Source organism: Epinephelus moara, chromosome 1 (genome assembly GCF_006386435.1).
Source record: "Epinephelus moara isolate mb chromosome 1, YSFRI_EMoa_1.0, whole genome shotgun sequence".
NCBI classification, from domain to species: domain Eukaryota; kingdom Metazoa; phylum Chordata; class Actinopteri; order Perciformes; family Serranidae; genus Epinephelus; species Epinephelus moara.
Window position 1 is genome coordinate 46,823,491 of NC_065506.1, and position 21,043 is coordinate 46,844,533.

The window sequence follows — 21,043 nt, forward strand, 5'->3', positions numbered from 1 at the left end:
AAAGTGACAATATGTTGCCTCAAACACAATGTTGTCTTACCTTAGAACAGATGTAGACATCATTGGTAATCTTATTCACGTTGAGTTGATGTTGTGGTCTAACGTTACCACACAACTTTATCCAAAGGAGACACTTTTCTCGGTTAAGATGTGGTTAAAAGTGTAAAAAATACACCTTGTCGCCCAGCCTCTCAGGATACCTTGTGTCGGAGTTGCATGTACCCCATGCACACAGTTTGACCATTTTTAAACTTCAAATCACCGAAAAAGCTCATATAACCGAACAAAACTGACTTTCTGTAATGCATTTCAATGGACGGCCAGGCAGAGAATGTCCCAGTGTATGGGAAAGGGTATACGCACTGTGATTGGCTCATTGCGTTTGAGGGCGGGACTTAGCCATAGGTCAATTAGTGACGCAGGACGCTTGGTTGTAGAAACTGTCGAATATTTTTTGGCGCACATCATTTTTGGCTTTTGTCCGTATGTACATTTTTAGTATAGATCCTACACACTGTTTTATAAATGAGACCCCTGGTCCATTTGTTCTGGAGAGGAAGAGACCTCTGCGGACAATTCGGCTCCTTATGAAAACCTCCTGAACAATGAACACTGAAGGAATTCTAAACGGTGAACTTTCAGCTGGTTGCAATCTGTGATCCTCACCACGAGATGCCTTTAAATCCCTTAAATCTTACACACTGCTTCATTAACATCATCTCGTTTTAGCAGAATAAACAACTCATCTATGTCTACTGCTGATGGACTGCTCATTTACAGCACAGTTCAGATGGATCCTCATTGAAACTAGAAAAACTGGCAGCCTTCACCAGACAATAATCTGCTACACCATCAACTGTTTGCATCAGAGCCTTGAGAGAAGGTTAAATACACTCCTGTGGAGCTCTTAAAGCATTCCTCTGGTGTAAACATCAGTACTGCTTTCTATACCACATATCTGCCTGATAACACTGAAATTCTTTTACTGTATTTCGAGATTTTGAGAGTTAGCCTACACACTCATCCTAACTTGTGAAAGTAGCACTGTAATAGAGACTATAAGCTGTTGGGATGAGATCCTTCAGCTTAACACCTTTTCTACAAAACTCTCAACCAGCGTCAGACTCAGGTCGTGACCAGAGACCCTGACCTGGACATTAACGATCTCCTGAATGGAGATGCAACCTTTAACCCTTTTGTATAACCTCCAGTGTTTCCCACATGAAGAATGTACTCACATCTGAATGATAACACTGATCTTTGAACTGACTGCCTATACTCCAAGTCTTGATCCCTGATCACCTTTACGTACCCTGAGAGATTTAACTAGAGACCATTCTGCATAGAATCTGTAGGCAATGGTACAAGATACTGGTATTGGAAGCATTCTGGTTTCTGTTTGTGGTCAGAGTAGTATTAACCAATCACGTCTGAGTGGGCTTTGGTTGCCTGCTGATAAACAGTCCGTATGGAGAGCAACAGTGGCAGTACACATCGGCCAAAATGTAATCTCAGAACCCATCAGCTATTGTCTGACAACAGCTTAGCTTTATTGTAGCTTTGAGCTAATTCATCTCTATTCATATGCAGCTATCCGTTTACAGAGATGAGCCGAATTGTTGTCTGGACCTGTCTGAGGTTGTTAACTGAACTGTAACAATGAGAAGATGTAGGGAAGGGGAAGTCTTGACCCAGATATCCACTTGACTACACTGGAACCCCTGAAATTTGGGTGTTGTCCCCTGAGGCTTTATCATCGTCAGACGAATGCCAGCCGCGATCAGCGACTTTAAACAAATGTGGGCCTGGGGCATAAAGCAAGGGGGAGTGGGGGCGCAATGGCCTCTTCCCTCTACCCCCCTACTTCTGGAACCATTGCTCAGAACACACTCATTTTCAAACATGGCCTTCATTTTGATCTCAACTACACACCTATAAAGTTTTGTGACTGCATCTTGCACAGTTGTGACCAAATCTATCCGCAGACAGACATAACATGAGACAGAGTCCCCAAAAAGGCTTCTGTGGTAGTTCCCACTATAGTAGGTGTCACCAGAACCACATTTTGCCATGATGACACACAAACACACTGACTCACAAGGTGAAAGCAACAACAGCCTCACTGTAGCTGCTAGTACAGATCTACTTCACTGTATGCAAGACAGAATATTCTTTAAAGGGAGCCCATTTCCAAAACTCATATATGTTTTTCTTATGGCTCAAGACAGTCTTAAAATATGAGTAAACATGACCAACTCTCTCCAAAATCCAAAAACTAGAGTGCTAAAACTCAAACTTGTGATGCCACAGGGGTCAAAGTCTGGAGCTGCTCCATAGACGATGGATTGGGGAAGATGTTGTAGACGACACTGAGAGCCCCCAGGGGAATATTCTGAGTATACAGGTACATTTTCTGTTTCACAACTGAGAACACTACAATTCAATAAAGCTCATTTGGGTATAAAAAGGGAAACAAACACTCTGTAAGCCCCCAAAAAATCAGTCTTTGAAGCACCTCCAGACTGTACACTTCATGGCATCACAAGATTGAGACTGACTTCTCTGGTTTCTGGTTTTAAAAGAGAGAAGCTCATGTTCACAAAGATTAAATTTAACTTAACTAGACTATGGAAATAACATATTGGAATTCTTAATCTAGGCTGCGTTCCCCTATAAAACACTCCCCATGGAGTATGGGCTTGGTATCTGCTTCTTTATGTTGTTCTTTGAAGAAAACACCAGCTTATTTTTGGCCTTTAACATAATCAGTGCAGGACTCAACAATGACTCCATGAGAGTCATGAGCTCCTGTGAGGTCCCAGACATGTTCAGTGGAAATGACAGGACATTCGCCTCTCCAGAACTAAATATATTGCATGTAGCACAGGGAGGAAATGCCAGCACTGGGTCAGACCTGTGATGTGGTTCTATCAGGTGGCTGCTGAAATGAGAATGTTTGAGAAGCCCTGGTTAGCCTACTGTCTGAGCAGCTCTGCAGACCTCATACGGTGGACGTGCCCGTGGGTCAGTCAGTGCAAACTCACACTGTGCAGACAAACTCTGTTAAAACCCACAGAGCTTGGTTTTAGATGTTGTGAGAGATCCTAGAGCTGAAGCAGTTAGTCAATGACTCAATTAGTCACTGAGGGAAAAATATTTAAATATCAGCCGTGTGTAAACGAGACAGTCAAATATTCTCACTGAATATATTTGGGTTTTTGACTGTAAGTGTAACAAAACAAGACCATTGAAGATGCCACTTTGGAAGTGGTGCCCAACCATTTTCCTTAAGGGAGCCCTTTTCTATCATTGAGTAAACCCCTGACTAAGTGACATATTTTATGGATATTCCATATTATCGTCAATGCATAATAAGAGTAAAGAACAACTGATAAACTGCACGATTAAGCCAAACTGTGAACCTAATATCTGCAGGAAGTTTGTGTAAATAGAGCGATTTGGATGAATTTTGTGCAGATTTTTCCCGTGAATATTAAATCAAAAATTAGTTTTCCTGACATTTTTAAAAATGTTTTATACGATTCTTTGTCTGTATCATCTACTTTTTGAATTTTCAACAATCATACACATTTACTAGGCTTCTTTTTTGACAAATTCAGTGTTTTTTCCTTGACACTTGGCCGCTGTTACATTAGCTGTTTGGTTGTTTTAAGTGCGTACTTTTCTAATGCAAGGCGAGGCTGTTTAGCAGAGAGTGAAGGCTCTGCGATAAAAGGTTGTCCTCACCATGCCTTCATCCTGTAAGGTTTAGAATTTAATAGAATATGTCTTTATCGTCCACCAGGGTGGTCCGTGACCCACAGCAGGGGTCAGGACCCCCAGGTTGAGAACCAGTGACCCGGGACTCTGGGAGGTTGTGAATATGTCTATCTATTTTCTGACTGTTTTTTTTTTTTTAGTTGCAGTCTTATCTCAAAGTTTGCAAATAAATCTGTCAGGCTAAAGTCTGGAGATATGTGTCAAAAATTCTGCAGCAGACATGAAGAACATTTTATTCTAATGGAAGGGTTCAGCCGTTAAAAAAACATGGGTCTCGGTTTAAATATTTCAATGTGTTAACATCATATAGCTTCAAAGAGGAGGCACAGTGTGATGCACAGTATTTCTGATACTCTCTGACGGGGTGGACGATGATTTTCGTAGCAAGAGCTACTTGAGGTGACAAACAGGGAAACTGGATTTTAAGGGGTTTTGATGGCAGTTTAACAGTACAAAGCTAACACAGGGTGTCTACAGGTATCAGACAGTTAAGTTGAGAAAGCATCGCAGGCAAGCACTGCAGGTGAGTAGTATATATGTGGTCTTGTGCAGAGGTAAGTGTTGTGTAGGAATATGGTTATTAGAGTGAGTTAAGTCAGTCAAAATGAACGAGCGAAGTAAAATGACAGTATTATAGGTTTTTAAAGATTTTTAAAATTAGAAATGTGGACTTCTACGTTGAAAGGCTTCACTCATTTTCACAAAAAGAAATTAAAACATGGGTAAATGAAATCAGATAAAATGTTTGTAGTAGTTAGGACCTTACAAATTCAAGACTATTTAATGACTTTTAAGGCTTTATTGTCCTAACGTTGAATTTAAGACATTCTAAGAGTTTTTAAGGACCTGTGGACACCCTGTAACTGTCACCTGGTGAAACGTTATTTGAGTTTCTGATGAATCACCCGGTTGTTCTAGTCATTTCAGCTTAGGAACTGTTTGTTAATTATGAGGGAGGAAGGGTAGTGCAAATGTTTTAAGCACTGGGGAGGGACTTGTGGTTTTTATTGTGGCTTTAGAGGAGGCACATTCAAATTTAAATGGTTGTATTTTTCATTTATTTACTGCAGATTTTTAAAAGGAAACATGCCTTCCAAACCCAAATATTGCTAAAATTACACCATTTATCACAGCCGGAAACGGTAAACACTATTTTTAAATTTCTAATGGTCCTTGGACACATCATAAGTGACGACCGCTTGGGTCAGGGAAGAAAGCATAACCAAATCTGAGCTTAAAATTGCGATATTTCATCAAAATCACTTTATTCTACGTCTCATTTCAAATTTGGTCGAAAATAAACTGTGTGCATGAATATAAAGTGTGCAGGGCTTTTTTCAACTCCAGGGGTACGTTCAATCTGAAAACAGCGTGCATCATTTATCTACAGTTTCCAGGTTGAATGACATGTGTCCTCAAAATGGTGTGACAGGCTTTGAGGTGTGAATCATGGGTGGGTAACCATTTGGCAGTGACGTGTGTATAAATCATTGCACATACAGTTTTTTTTAATTTCACACTTGCTTTGGCAACATAAATGACTGCTGCTTGTGCCAATAAAGCCCCTTTTTAAATTGAATTAAATAAAACCTTGCAATATTAAAAAGCAGAGCACCTGCGTAACACAACAGAGCATTCAACATGGTACCATTTTTTGTTAAATTAAATGTTTCGCTGTATTTGTCGGGGCTGAATGCAGCCCAGGATTTGCTCTTTAACTTTTAACTTTAAAGCATCAAAAGGTAAATTTTAAAAGTCTAATTAATGGTGAAGGGTCATGCATTTTCTTCCAGATATGTGTAGCGACAGGGAGGCTCAGAATAAATTAAATAAATTAAATAAAAATCAAAGTCTCACCCCAGCCACCCCTCCTCCTCTGACAAGTTAAGAACAGTCCCTTATCAGTGCACAAACCAGACACACCATGCAGCAGGTTGGTATATTTAAGTACATTCCCTAATAGACCCACAGTGGGCTGGGTGCTAACAGTCACTGTGGAGCTCTGACAAACACTGAAAATGGTAGAAGTGTGGCCGTTAGCTAGCTGCCGAACCCTGGGCTACATTTTGTAAAGAGGGGCCTGTACACCGAAGTGTCTGACCGGTGCACGTCCCTCCAGGTAAGCTGCTAAAGGAGGCTCCGGTGTTACGGTGAGGTTTGTGGACCGTTACCTGCCACAGAGAGACAAATGTGAACGGCTTGTGTCTCCTCTGACACGTCACATACCTGTGAGCCGCAACGGCTCGGTTGTTCAGGTACTTCTGGGCAGTCATGACACCAACAAAGAGGAAATTCTTGGACCTCGAGCCGGGCTTCTCGGTCGCCGGTGAACCGTTATCTTGCGGTGGCCACAGTGCTCCGCCGTATTCCTGTCTGTGACCCCCGTTCAAACCACAACCGGCGGGATTCGCCTTCCGTTTCTGTCCAGCTTTCTTCAGCTCGGTCGCCTTGGGTAGGATGAGTCTGGAAGCCAGAGTGAACCCGACCACCAGTCCCAGCAGAACACTAAACCATGCTCTTCGGCTTCGACCTGCCATTCCCCAAAACTTCACCAGCTCGCCGCCGTGTATCCTCGCCGTAACCGTTATCCTAAAAACAGCGCGTCGGTGAAAACAAACCAGTAAATGAAATAAATAACTAAAAGCAGCAAAAGGCGGATCGGTAGAGCTCCCGTGTGTCCAGAGAAAAACCGGGCTCACACACACTCTCTCATAGTAGAAAAGCCCTTTTCTTCCAGTTGCCTACGTAGCATCACAGCAGTCTCCTTGAAGCCGCCACCTGAACCGTTCAGTGCCGCCGCTTCCTCCGCTCATCCACCGGTCCGTCACCACCGAGCACCGGCACGCCTCACAGCCGAGAGACAAATGCAGCAGCCTTTCTCTTCGCCTTCAATAACGGCCCCATTCTCGCCATTATCTCACCATAGGAAGAATGTCGGAGTCGGACTACCGAGAACGCTGGTCGAAAAGGGTTTAACACTGGTTTGACCCAACGGGCTCTCCGTAGGAACGCGCTGACTGGCTGGAGGAATCCTTTGAAGTGGGAGGGGAACGCGCTGACTGGCTGGAGGAATCCTTTGAAGTGGGAGGGGCCGGAAGTACTTTTTTTTTTTTTACTCCAGTCTATTTTATTTTTATTTATTTATTTTTATCAGTGTCCTCAGTGTCACTATATAACGATCATACAACTGAATTATTTCAACTTTTTAAAATTTATTATTTTTCTAATTTATTCATTTAATTCTTTTTTTTCTTATTTATTTTTAGAATTTATTATGTTTTATAACACTGTATATGAACACAGAACTAACCATATCAGGATAGATAGATAGATAGATAGATAGATAGATAGATAGATAGATATTCTTGTGGATGTAGAATTTCTCCATTATTAAAATAAAATATAAAAATAAAATGAAATAAAATAAAATAAATAATAATAATAATAATATTTATTATTATAATCTCTGTATCCTGTAATTGAATGGCTTACTCAGTTTTTCTTCTTGTATAAAGTTGAACATCCACCGTAAATACTTTGTTGTACATACAGTGAAAAAACAAATGGCAGATTGTTTCTTCTTCTAATTCACAGAGAGTACAAGAACATTCAATATCAAGTCAAAATCTCTCCAATGTCTTTGTTTTTTTGCTGGATATATTTGATACTTTCTTTTTTTTTTAAAGGAACTCTCTTAAACTTTATTATTAAGGCTTAATTTGTCCCCAACCAGCCAAACTTACTGCCAATTAATGTCATCATAAAGCAAAGCCCAAAAGAGTCTTACAGGGGGCAGAGTTACAGCTTGTATGTGATTCCTGATGCATTCATTTGATGAATATAGCTCTATTAGATGTGTCAATTATTAAACCCTCGATTACTGAAGCTCTCAAAAGCTGCAGCATCTCTCTGGCACAGCATCAAGACTACTGCATATTCTCTGAGTATAACTGGTAAGCTGAATTTGGAGAGCAGTTTACTGTATGTCAGTATCTCTCCCTCAGTATGAACAAGTTGTCCAACTAATATGATAAAACTATCGACCCATTTTCCCTAATAAAGAGATTTACTTTGATACTGAATATACTTGTTGTTCCAAATGTAGTAATTAGCTGGTGTTAAAGTGTGTTTGTAAATCATCTTCCAGGCCAGCAGCGCCTCTTTATGAGAATATGCTAACTTTACACACATTTGTGTCTGAGAAATAATGTCTTGTCTGTTATTTTGGCGTGGCCTTCTAAATACTACAATACCCATGAGCTTCGGCCGCCGTTGCCATGGAGAAGAAGAATCCAGCCCGAGGCGCAAATCACAGCAGCAGCGAACTCAAACTTCGTTTTGTTGCAGTTGTAACAAAATACGGCGCTAAGTTTGCTTAACTGAACTACAACTGACACAAAAAATAAAGTTAATTAATTTAAAATGCAGATTATGAATCCGTTTTAGCTTCAACCAGTCGGTTTCGACACAAGTGACAGAATTGTGAGCTCAGTGATTGGAGGTTTGTTGCTGAAATGCTCCTTGGGAACTGTAGTAGACTTATATATAGTGCATTTATATTGAAAAATGCTGCGTTAAGGTTAAACGGTAAATCTGTGTTACAAGTTAAAGTCCTGCATTTAAAATCTTAAGCAAAAATACAAAAGTATTTGCATTAAAATATACTTAAAGTACCAAAAGTAAAAGTAGGACTCATCACAGCTTCACCAGCAATAAAACTGCAAACCTAAGCAGCATTAGAAACAAGTCTAGTAAAACAACTAAGAAATGTACTGTGAACATGTGACATTGAAATATAATGCGTATTATAATAACATGTGGTTGGGTTTATTTTCCTTCTTTCATATGAGGTATTAAAAATGTTTTCTTTTTGTTTTGCGTCATTATATTTATCTACTTTTGTGCTACATGACAGAAAACATACTAAAAAAGTATGATCAAGTAGACCTCACAGCAGCTCTCTGGTCTCTAGTGCCCCCATGTGGCTGTACTTGTCTACAGCAACTCGGTCAGTGTGTGTTGGTTGTGTTAACAGAGAAGCTGAAGGGTTTTATCTTCTGTTATGCACTATAATCATAAAAATCTTTCAAAGCTGAGGGGAAAGCTCATGAATTATTTGTCAGCAGAATTTGGTTCTCAGTTACTGAAAAGAAAACAGCTGCAGTCTGTTATCGACAAAAATGTTCTCCATTCATCTGAGGTCTCAGCTCAGCTTGTTCTGCCATACTGTGCAACACACATGCACATACATGTAGACTACATACACCTGTCACCTGTAGACTGTACAGACCTGAACTGACTTCACCAGAATTTATCAGCTGTACGAGTTAATTGAAATGCAGTTAAAAGGAGGTGCCTTTTTTCAATTCAATTCAATAGAACTTTATTTATCCCGAAGGAAATTCTTGTGCCAGAGAATGCTTAGAATTACAGTAACACTAAGTTCAGTAACAACAATTTAACGTTCACAACCAGACAAGCAGTGGGTCCCCAGGTCAGGGTGACTCACTGAGCCCAGTTTAAAACAATAGAATATTAAATATCTGGCAGAATATAAAAGATTTAAGTGTTTTCAAGGAGCAAAAGCAAAAACCAAGCAGACTGCTCCTGATAATCGATGTTATATTGTATATGATATAATGATGACAAGTAGTATTGTACTTGATTTGAGAAAATGTTATTGCACTGATAAGTGATCGTGATATTGAAAAGCAATAGTTTTTTTATTTAGTCTTAGTCTTTAAATAAAGTGAGTGTAAATCTGTCTAAAACGTGTGAACAAAGGCTTGGAAAACATTCTTCACAAGACTACAAAGGGAACGATTGGGACGAAACAAGTTGAAATCCTCTGAATACAACAGCCATCTTAAAGTGACTCTCTTTGGTCTTGACAAAAATAAAATGAAGAGCCATTATTGCCAAGACTGTCGACATTTTCTTAAGCTCTGCTCTGAAAACTGCCTCACTGTTTCACTTGTTTTATGACACAGTTTAAAATCTGAGTGAACCTGCTCTTTGAGGATTCGGTTGTGTCAAATTAGAGCCAAAAAGAGACATTAGCAGACCCAAATGGAATCTGTGATTGTTGTTCAGCATGAGGATCTATTACTGGTCAGTGGGGCAGAACTGTGCAGGTACATTATGGCAGCTTTGACTATTTAATCGGGATTTAGCATTATGTGTCATCATGCATCTGTCACATCTAACACAGACCTCGATATCATGGAGTTACTTTTGGAGTTTTCATTTTACTTAACTAACCTGAACCTACACGGCTCACACAGCCTGCAGTCTGACGAATCACCAGGTACAGACAAGACTGTTCAAAGCAGAGTCACAGGAGATGCAGGTTTTACGAGAGGATCGCAAAGTGCAGAGGCCGCAAAGACTACAAAGCAGCTGGGACTCTCAGAGGAGGTGAATTATCACCGTGACCTGCGCCGCTGTGGAGCAGCCGACCACGACCAATTGTGGGTTACACTGTGAAAAGAATCAAGTGCTGGCACTTTTCACAGGTGGGTCTCAGTTATGGGCTTGAACTGGCTTTAAAGTATCAGTCTGGTGATATTATATATATTTTTCTTTTTCTCAACAAATCCCTCATGAAGAGCAGAACCAACTGTGACTGTATCGACTAACAAGTATTGTGTGTGTGTGTGTGTGTGTGTGTGTGTGTCTACAGCCTGATATATCTTCTTCCTCTGGGCCGCAGAGCTCTGTTGTTGTTCATAACCAATCTGGCGAGTCTGAATGTGATCCTAGATTCAGGTCTAAGCTTCAAGTCCCACATTAACAAGGTGATGAAAACATTTTTTCCACCTCAGAAACATCACTAAAGTAGGACCATTTCTAAATGAGCAAGATGCCGAGAAACTGATTCATGCCTTTAATTCAAGCCGCCTCCACAACTGTAACGCACTTTTTACTGGCCTCATAAAAAAACACCTCTGAGAGACTTCAGCTCATTCAAAACTCTGCAGTTCGGCTGTGAACCAGGACCAAGAGGAGAGAGCACATCAGGCCAGTCTGAGCTGCTCTGCACTGACTTCCTGTTACATTTAGACTTGACTTTAAGCTCCTCCTCCTTGTATACAAAGCCCTACATGGGCTGGGACCGAGCTACGTTGCTACCTCCAAGAACACTGCGATGATCTGCTGCTGGTTTATTGGAGGTTCCCAGAAACAGCCGGAAGAAGTTCAGGGATGCAGCCTTTGTCAGTGACGCCCCGAAGACACGGAACACACTACCTGTAGATATCAGGGAAGCTGGCTCGCTAAATATTTTTAAAAGAAAGCTAGAAACGTATCTGCTCACTTTAGACATTAGCTCGCTCTGACTTTCCTGATACAGGTCTGAAACTCTCGTTGCTGCTGCTGCAACTCTTTTAAAATGTTGTGTCTTATTTGATTTTATGATTGATGGTTTTACAATTCTATTTTATGATGTCATGATTTATGACTTTTTATGATTTATTTCATTCATTTCATGTTTTCTGTATGATTTTACGATTTGTACTTTTGAGTCACCGCTGAAAATACTCACCAACAAACACACTATTTCCTCCTGTTTGAGTGTTGTTCTCTGAAAACTACGGTGACCAGCTGTTGTAGAAAATTACTGAGTATTTAAAGGTATACTTTGCTGATTTTCAACCAGGTCTGTGTCACTGCGGTGTGGGGAGTGTTTGCAGATGAATTGTGTTTGGCTTCCCCCTGTGCCGTGAGCAGAAACCCATCAGATGATGTGATACGCATCGTTTTGCATCAATAGTAAAAATAGAAAAACTAGAATAACAGGCTTGGAAAAGTGTTACGTCTTGATAGAATACTTCATAGAGCCACATTTTGGTTTGATTACAGCCATCAGACTGTTTGAATATGTCTCTACCTGCTTTGCACACCTGGATTGGAGAATATTTGTCAATACTTCCTCCTCGTGTTTAGTCGAATTTCATGGTGAGCAGCTCAGGTAAAGACTTACCCACTCAAGGACATTCACTCACCTCTCTTTAAGCTGCTGCATTTTTTTTCTCTGCTGTGTTTCAAGCTTGTCGTCGTGCCGGAAGGAGAACTGCCGGCCCATCTTCCGCTGTCCAGGAGAGGATCACAGGTTTTCATCAAGAATTTGGGTGTAGTTGCAGTTAGCATCAATTTCCCTTTCAGTTCTGACACACTGCCCAGTTCCTGATGCAGAGAAACACCCTCACAACATAACGCTGCCACCACCATGCTTCACAGTAGGTTTGGTGTTTGAGGCGGTGATCTGGAGTTCAGTCCAAAAAGTTCGGTCTTCGTCTTCCGACCATCAAAGCTTTTGCCATGTAGCATCAGAATTTACAAAGTGTTTCTTTGCAACGTGCAAACATGAAGGAGTTTGGCACTTTTGAAGGTATACATACATACAGTCCATCTTTGTGTAAAGCTTGTGACATTGCTGTCACATGCACAGACTGTCCAATCTCAGACAGCCGCAGTTTCCACTGGCCTCTTGATAACGTCCCTAATCACTATGCTCCTGGCTCGCTCTTCCAGTTTTGACAAGACGGTCTGATCTAGGCAAAGTGTTGGTGGTGCCACATGGTCTCCACTTCTTAATGATGATCTGAACAGCACTCAGACAGACCTCTGAAATCTTTCTGTATACTTGGTAAATGAACTGCACTTGTACAGCGCTTCGCTAGTCTTTCGACCACTCAAAGTGCTTTCACACTACACGTCACATTCACCCATTCACAGTCTGGTGGTCGAGGCTACTGTACATGGTGCCACCTGCCACTCAGTAACCACTCACATGCACTCACACACTGATGGAACAATTTGGGGTTCAGTATCTTGCTGAAGGATACTTCAACATGCGGACTGGAGGAGTCATGGATCGAACCACCAATCTTCCGATTAGTGGGCGACCTGCTCAACTACTGAGCAGCAGTCGCACCAACTTCTCCGAACTTGTGCTCATCAACAACTTCATCCTGCAGCCCTTCTGAAAGCACGTTTCCAACCATGGTGAATTCCTTGTGTTGCTTGCTGTACTTCTTATGTGGGTAATCTAGTGTTTGGAACAAGAGAGTGCTCCTGCTGTAGCATTTTTTTGACAGCAGGTGGCAGTGCAAGACTGTTTTTGACTGGACTGCAGTCAGGAGAGCACGACCCGCTGTTTTCCCTTTTCCCCGAGCCACGTCTCCCTTGCTGTTTGGTTTCAGTGACAGTGGAAAATAAACAGAGTAAGAGTTTGTCTTTTTTTTGTAAACAAAGTTATACCTGCCAAGAGTGACAGAAAAGGCAGTGGTGCACTTGTTATGTCAGATGTAAGTTGTTAGTTTGGGCCACACGTTTTTGTTGTTTACATCCTGGCTCCACACAGATTATCAGTCATATTTAAAGTGTCTGTACTTTGGACTGTTAGCAGTGTTGGAAAGACACAGAAGTTTGTCTCAGTGTTTGTTTGCCAGTAAAGTGATGTGATGTGGAAGTCCAAGCACTACTAGAAGTATTTGGAAAGTGGAATGTTAAGATATTAAAACTAGATTCTGAGACAGAATGTGTTTATTTATAACAGGCCGATTAGTTATCCAAACTAGGTGTTTTACAAATTAAATATTTTATTAGTAATAATTGTTGAAAAATGTTTTAAAAACTTTGATGTTGAGATTGTATTAATTTAGATTTTGAGGGTGTGATATGAAAAAGGTAACAATTTTAACAGTGATACATATATACTGTGTTGGAGCCATAATATTGATTAGTTTATTTTATCATGATCTAAACACAAGATCATTCTAAATATACTCATGCAGTTTCATATGTGAAGTGCAAATAGGTAAGATCCAGGTAGTGGGAATCAGGTGTGTGGAACAGGAAGCAAACAGTTTTTGACTGTGTTATGTAAGCATGTCATGAAAGCATGAAGTATTGGCGTGGAAAACTGAACTTGGTGAAGGGAATAACTGAATATGGACAGCTCTGTTAGCTTTCTATGTTATGGTGAGCATGTTGTCTATTGTGTTGAGAATAAATGGATCGCCAAATCCAAAGAGATGACGTACATGGGACAGTGGTTTATTTTTAGCCCAGAACACGCACCCGGAGCAAGTTCACCCCTCAGTGGCTTGTTTACACATTTTGTTTTGTTAAACGTCACTACATACTGTGAGGCTGGGACCTCGGTGTTTAGTGACCGAATCATCTATTGTTGTTGTATGTTTATTGTGTATATGCTGTATATATGCACTTTATGTTTGTCATTATTGCTTTTGTTTATAATATTTTGTCATGTCATGTAATTCCATGTGACACCTAAATAAAAGATCTAACAAATCTGTAATCTGTTTGCTTCTGTGATAAATAAACTTTAGGTAAAGCTTATTAAGTGTCCCAGCATGAATCACCCTCACACCACCTTCAGGTGCTTCTGGAGTCCCCCCTGAACAAATATAAATATCCAGTGATCATATCTTTATTGCAGAAAAATGTGCAGAACACTACAGACATACCCTCCTCACATTGTGATAGATGAAAATGTTAACTTTGTTAACTATACTATCAGAATGTAGCATTTTTGAAATTAAGGATATGTCCACCAGCTACAGCTGCTGTAATATTATCAACTCTAAAGCTATGGTGGCACACATTAATAAACATATTAAAATATATGTGAAAAAACACACTGACTGTGAATTCATCAGCCAAACCTGCTGGTTTCACACCGCTTACAGGAAAGGCGTCATTACAAGCTTTCAATTCCAAAATGCGTTTCTCCTCTAACAGCATGATTCATGATAATCACAGTATCGTAGATGTTTAGCACGGCAGCAGAGTAGAGAGTAAATAAAAAGGATCAAATCAAACAGGACGGCAGGTGTTTGTTAATAATGAAGCGAACTGATCAACACCCACCACGAGTATGGAGCAAGATAAGTTTGGTGATACTGTCAGCTTGATTCAGTCAGTCAGTGTGCACAGCAGGATGTCAGAGGTCAAAGGTCGTACAGACCAATGTCTCTGACCTTCTTTAACCTCATCCACCAGATGACGGTCCTCTCCTGCCGGGTCTGAAGGAGCACGTGCCCCCTCCGTCTCCACTCAGGGGATTGTAGTCTGAAACACACACACAAGGACAGAAAGCTGACTGCTGGTACAGGACCCAGGACACAGTTATCACTCTGAGCTCATACGGCATGAGAAAATAATTGCAAGCACAGCCATTCTCAGCTTCCTATTCTATCATTTATTATGTTCCTTTAATTTTATAAATGTAGTTTTTTCAAGGACCATTTTTAAAAAATGTCTGATTTTCAAGGTGTTCCAGTACTCCAATTCAAGTACTTCAAGCACCTTGTATGAACCCTGCATGGGTCTCGTCTCGTTTGTCTGGTGTAGTGCTGTTCTGTCACTGTGTATATGTTTTAACTGTGACCTGCCATGTGTAGATACAAATTACCTTCACGCTAACTCTGCTATAAAAATACTACAAGAATTCCAGGTTGATTTTGTAGATGAAAGGGCATGTCAGATATTTTCAGTTGAAAAACTGAGAAACTGAGGGAAAAAAAGCAGAAACTAGCATCAGCCTCCTTATTAGACTGCAGTGTGTGCTGTCTGTGCTTCAGCTCCTGTCCTGTGAGGCCCATACCTGCACTACGAAGTGGCTTCTTCCCCTTTGGTTTCAGCACTGCTGTGGATGAGCTGGCCTCCTCAGTGTTCTGCAGAGAAAAGCATTAATCAGATACTACAGTGAGGGACCGTGATCAAATCACTGTTTTATACTCAAGCAGTCTTCTGACAGCAGAAACACTACATCAGTGATAACAGTTTTGTTGTCAGTTGTACAAAAACACACAAAAGTGATCTCAATGAGTCAAAGGAGGCCACATTAGTAATGAAGGAATACTTCACCCACAGAATGACTGTTTGTATTTTAATTAGTCATGCTGTGTGACATTGAATTTGAAAAGAAAACCATTTTTCTTGCCTGCCTCCACAGAAAACTGCTAATACATCAATAAATCATCAACAAATCGAGGTCTTTCATGGAGGCATGTCAGAGAAACTAAGTCTTCTTCACAAATTCAAGGTAACACAGCATCACTTACTGATATACAAATGGTCGTTTTGTGGGTGAGGTATTCCTTTAAACTTCCCGACACCAAACAGAGTAATTTGGAGAGTTGCTAACCTGTAACTCCTCAGCAACATAACCAACTCCTTTCACTGAGTCCTGCTGTTTTGTGACAAATCTACTACTACTGGCATCTAATAGTGAGGCTGCAGAGGTTGGAGATTAGCACCAGCCACCATCCAAATGTAAAGGTAAAATGTGCAAGTAGCTGCTAGATTTAATAACTTAAACTTAATTAATTTAGTTAATTTCCAACCACCTGTAACTTCTCCTGTGTGCCGAGCGTGTAGGAGAGCTACAGTGGCAAACGTGAAAACATGTAGGGCCCTCTCTAGAGTCAGTGATGGCCTCAGATTAAAGGAACTAAAGACAAAATAACAGATGATTAAACTCACCTGTGGGAGTTTGGTGGTTCCTTTGTAGCTCTTCCCCTGCTGCATGCTCTCCCACATCTCTATCTTCTGCTTCCTCTTCTCTTCTTCTTGCTGTTCATAAATTACATCACATGTTCAGTTCAGGTGTGACATCACACAAAGACTGTTTCATCTCAATTTCACTACTTCACCTGTCTCTGTTTCTCTTTGAAGAGGTCAGCTTTGGCATTAAGCTCCTCCTGCATCCTCAACCGAGCTGCCTCCATGGCTTCTTGCCTTCTCGCCACTAACACAGCATCTTAGTGAAAAGAAAAAGTTAAAATCAAGACATCTAGCCTTTATTAATAAAGACTGAATCAAAATGACTAAACTATTCACTGAGAGCTAATATTATGGATGATTTACAGTAATTTCTCTGTTATAGTATACATGGTGTGATACAGTTGACCCATAAAATACTAGATTGTGTTTGATTCCACTGACTCATGTTCTACTGATTGAGCCTCGTCTCAGTAACAGTGCAGCAGCTATGTGAGCAGGTATTGGGAGGTGCTGACCTTGCAGTACTTCGGGGGCTGTGCCATTGTTGCTCTGGCTGGATCTCCTCTTGCTCAGGTACTGGATGAGCAGGTAGACCAGGACAGTCACAATCAGCATGTACCATCCATACTGGGACAGGATCTCTCCGGCTGTGGGGGGCAGGAGCAAACACATCATGTGTCTTCTTTGATAACAACTTTATTTGACATATGTGCACAAGATAGAGATAGATGTACAATTAAAGGGACAGTTCACCCCAAAAATAAAAAATAAACATTTTTCCTCTTACCTGTGGTGCTGTGTATCAGTCTAGATTGTTTTGGTGTGAGCTGCCGAGTGTTGGAGACATAACGGAACTAGATGACACTCAGCTTGTGGTGCTCAAAGCGCCAAGAAATACATTTGAAAAACTCAACATTAATGTCTCTTTCCAGAAATCATGACCCGGTTACTCAAGATAATCCACAGACCTTGTTGTGAGCAGTTTCCATGTAGGAACTAATTTCTTTTTACCAAACTACACCCGCCAACCACATCACCGCACAGGAGGAAGTGCATATTTACTGACACAATTATTGTATAAATCTTGCCCTGTCATGAGCGAAAGCCTCTCTTCTATACACTGCTTCCTCCTGTGTGGTGATACAGTTAGTGGGTGTAGTTCGGTAGAAAGAAAATACTTGAAACTGCTCACAGCAAGGGTGTGGATTATCTTGAGTAACTGGTTATGATTTCTGGAAAGACACATTGCTGTTGAGTTTTTAAAGAGGAGCTACACCCATTCTCAAAATTCATACATGTCATTCCTATGGCCTACGACAGTCAAAAAAATATTAGTAAATATGAACAATTCTCCCAAATCCAAAAACTAGAGTGCTAAAACTCAAACTTGTGATGTCATATAAAGTCTGGAGCTGCTCCATAGACAATGAAGTTACTCTAGATGACACTGAGAACACCCAGGGGAATATTCTGAGTGTGTAGAGTTTCTGTTTCAGAGCTGAGAGCACTACAATAGAATAAAGCTCATTTTGGTGTAAAATAAGACAACAAACATTCTGTTGGTCCACAAAATCAGTCTTCCATTCATTACCTATGGAGTTTGAGACGTCCTTCTCTGGTTTCTGGCGTTGAGAGAGTAGCGCATGTTCACAAATATTAATTGAACCAGTGGTGTCATGGTTGATTGCATTTTCTTCCCCACCTAGTTTTAGTGCTCATCAAGTCTCTTCTGCAGTGGAATTAACATCATATCATACATGCATACTCTTATCATGACGGCCCACCAGCAAATGGAGACATGAAATACAATACTTTTCAATGTATGTATTCATTCATCAATACACATGCTCTCCACTACACCACTGGACTGAATGCTCCCAGGCCATGGACGTAACCTATGAGAAATCTTAAACTGGGTGTTGTTCCCAAATGTTTTGTGGCACTTTGAGCACCACAAGCCGAGTGCCACCTAATAATCACCAAAACTATCAGACTGATAAATTCAATACAGGTAAAATGCAACAACCCAGATCGTGTTCATAGGAAGGAACACACTGGTTAAAGTACGAAACACGGAAGTAAGAACAAGTGTTAAACTGAAACAAGAAGGACTTCCGGCTCCTGTTTACATGACTGTTTATCATATTTACCCATAATGGCGGTCATATTTAGCAAGTCAGATATTTCGTTTGACAAACTACTGATACACACTAAACTCTTGAGTCTGGACTAATCCAAAGAATGGAATATTTTTAGTTTTATTAAGCCAGTTATGAAGATACAATCCTGTTTCTCACAGTAACGTTGCATTTTACATTACTGGAAACCGGAAGCAGGAAGACAAGCTAACGTTACTCTCAGTTAGCTAACGTTAGCAGTTGAATTAATAAAAAATAGTGCTAACTACTAGCATGCTAACGTGTGTCGTGACTAAACACTCTGGTTTCTTTAGTTTAATCAGAAATGATCCGACATGACCAAGTTGTTGTTGTTGTGACGTGTCACCGTCTCACCGGTCAGGCTCACAGAAGTCAGGTCCGGGTTCCTGATGGGCTTCTCCACCCGGAAAGGAGAGTCGTCGTCCACGTCTGTGATCTCCACATCGTCCATGTCTCAATAAAATCAACGCTGTCTGCTCAGGACACGAAACGAAGAACAGTTAACGGCTCTTAAGTTAGCTGTGCTGAAGACTCCTTCTCCTGTCAGCCATCTTTGCTCACACTGGCTGTATTCTTCTTCTCTTGCTATAATGGCGGTTGGGAAACAGGAACCAGCACAACAGGCACTTTACCGCCACCTTCTGCGTCGGAGTGTGAATCACAGATTACATCCTATCAGATAATCCTGTTTCTCTGATGAAATGAAATAAAATAAAATAAATAAAAAATAAAATCCACTTTTTGCTCTAATGGATATGTTTATGTTTTATTATCAGAGTATGAATTCCAGCCATCTTGAGATCTTCTTCTTAACCAGTGATGGATGAAGTATTCTGATCCTGTAGTAAAAGCACTAATATGTCACTGTAAACGCACTGTTAGAAATAAAAGTTCTGAATTAAAATGTAACCTCAGTAAAATTCTGTCGGCCTACGTACAGCCAGCAAAATGCATTTAAAGTATTAAAAGGAAAAGCATGTAAAGCAGAAAATAAATTAGGGACTGTTCGTTACTTGTGAGGGGAGGCATGTCAAGTTTTTTTTTAAGCACTGGGGGGGGACTTAGATTTTTTATTTCGGCTCAGGGGAGGGGCATACAAATTTAAATGGTTGTAAGTTGTATTTATTTTACTACCAATCTTTTAAAAAATCTGCAAGATCACAACATTTATCACAGTCTGAAACTGTAAAAACAGAAATAACTGTTGGATTTACAAATTTCTGACAGTCCTTAGACACATCTTGCAACCAACAAAAATAAATAAATAAAACCTCTTTATGTCTCGTTTAAAATTTGGCCAGAAAATAACCCCATTGCACAAACTAACCAGCACGCACAAGAGTAAAAGATCAAGGCTTTTGTCAGCTCCAGGATTTCCTCTTCAACTTTTAATTTCAAATCTTGAAGGTTAAGTTTTAAAAATCTAATAACTAATTTATGGTGGAGGGAGAGTCATGCATTTTCCACGTCACCCAAGGATGCTCAAGGACAAGTGTTTGTAGCTTTGGGAAGGGTTAAAAAAAATTATTTTTATTTTTTAAATGAAAATAATAAAACAAAAATAAATTTAAAAATGAAAACAAAACAAAGTCACCCGCCCCCATCCAGCCACTCCCATAAAAAAATAATATATATATATATATATAAAGAAAAAGCAAATTGTCATAATTAAGAAGTTAGAATCACAAAATGTTTTTGAATAAAAGAAGACAAATTATTTTTCAAAATAGCTGCCAACTAATTTCCGTCAATCGACTAATTGTTTCGGCTGCACTTGTACATTTTTTTAACGTTTTGTGTGCAAAAATCTTACTATGTAACATATAGTAACTTAAGTCTTTGAATAATATTAGTAGAGAAAATATATTGCCAAGCCACAAAAGCCTTTGACCCAACATTTTACAAAGAGGATGAGGAAGAAAGCGAGGAGCATCATGGCAGGAAGCTTCCATCCTCTCTTAAGCCAGTTTGAGCTCTCAAGCTCTGGAAGGCGCTATAGAGTCCCTCTGGCATATAAAAATGTATTTAAAATGTCCTTGATCCTGAGTGTCATCAGTATCCCTAACTCAACAAAGTGACTGATGAGTTTTAAACCACAGACAGACTGTGATCTGATCTAATGTCTAAGTGTAATGACGTTAAATGCCTGTCGTACTCTTTGTCTGCTTTTTACAATGTTGTCTTTTGGGTTTGGTGAGCCCAAGACAAGTTTCTCCCGATGGCGGACGATAAAGATTTATTCTATTCCACTGCAGTACTTGTGTGAATACACTGACATCCCACCACTGCTCTGGACAGTTGTCACATGAGCCAGTTGGATGCTTTTCTATTATCTCAGTTGTGCTACTGAAATTGGAATATCCAAGATTTATCCTGTCAAAATCAACTGTTTCCTCGACCTGCCCCTTTCAAAATGTTGAATTGACTTGATTTAAATTACACAGAAACCTCTCCCATATTTCAGTTTCACTCATCTTGCCTCTCTTTCACTGCTTTATCCCAAACTATTGAATTCTGATTTGCTTAACGGGAGTTGCAGATCTTTATAGAGCTTGTTCTGCTCACTGGTC

At 40.2% G+C, this 21,043-nt stretch overlaps 2 protein-coding genes across 2 annotated transcripts in view; both read right to left on the reverse strand.

Moving 5' to 3' along the window:
* Positions 1-6,781, reverse strand: part of chsy1 (chondroitin sulfate synthase 1) — an 85,351-nt gene extending 78,570 nt beyond the window's left edge. The window contains exon 1 of the mRNA XM_050052548.1: positions 6,007-6,781. Within this exon, the coding sequence (XP_049908505.1) occupies positions 6,007-6,317 (311 nt within the window). The 5' untranslated portion in view covers positions 6,318-6,781. The remainder of the gene's footprint in view (positions 1-6,006) is intronic.
* Positions 6,782-14,222: 7,441 nt separating this feature from the next.
* Positions 14,223-19,064, reverse strand: selenos (selenoprotein S). The gene is made up of 6 exons (XM_050053143.1): positions 18,828-19,064; positions 16,830-16,961; positions 16,464-16,570; positions 16,294-16,383; positions 15,413-15,482; positions 14,223-14,877 (listed from the first exon to the last, which is right to left on the reverse strand). The coding sequence occupies exons 1-6, from the start codon at positions 18,922-18,924 to the stop codon at positions 14,798-14,800; spliced, it is 576 nt and encodes a 191-aa protein (XP_049909100.1). The 5' UTR covers positions 18,925-19,064; the 3' UTR covers positions 14,223-14,797.
* Positions 19,065-21,043: the final 1,979 nt, after the last annotated feature.

Coding starts and splice junctions, on each gene's coding strand:
- selenos (XM_050053143.1), bottom strand. CDS start 18,924: ATGGACGATGTGGAGATCACAGACGTGGACGACGACTCTCCTTTCCGG. Junction 16,571..16,829: donor AGCCCCCGAAGTACTGCAAG/GTCAGCACCTCC, acceptor CTTTTCACTAAG/ATGCTGTGTTAGTGGCGAGA. Junction 15,483..16,293: donor GAACCACCAAACTCCCACAG/GTGAGTTTAATC, acceptor TTTTCTCTGCAG/AACACTGAGGAGGCCAGCTC.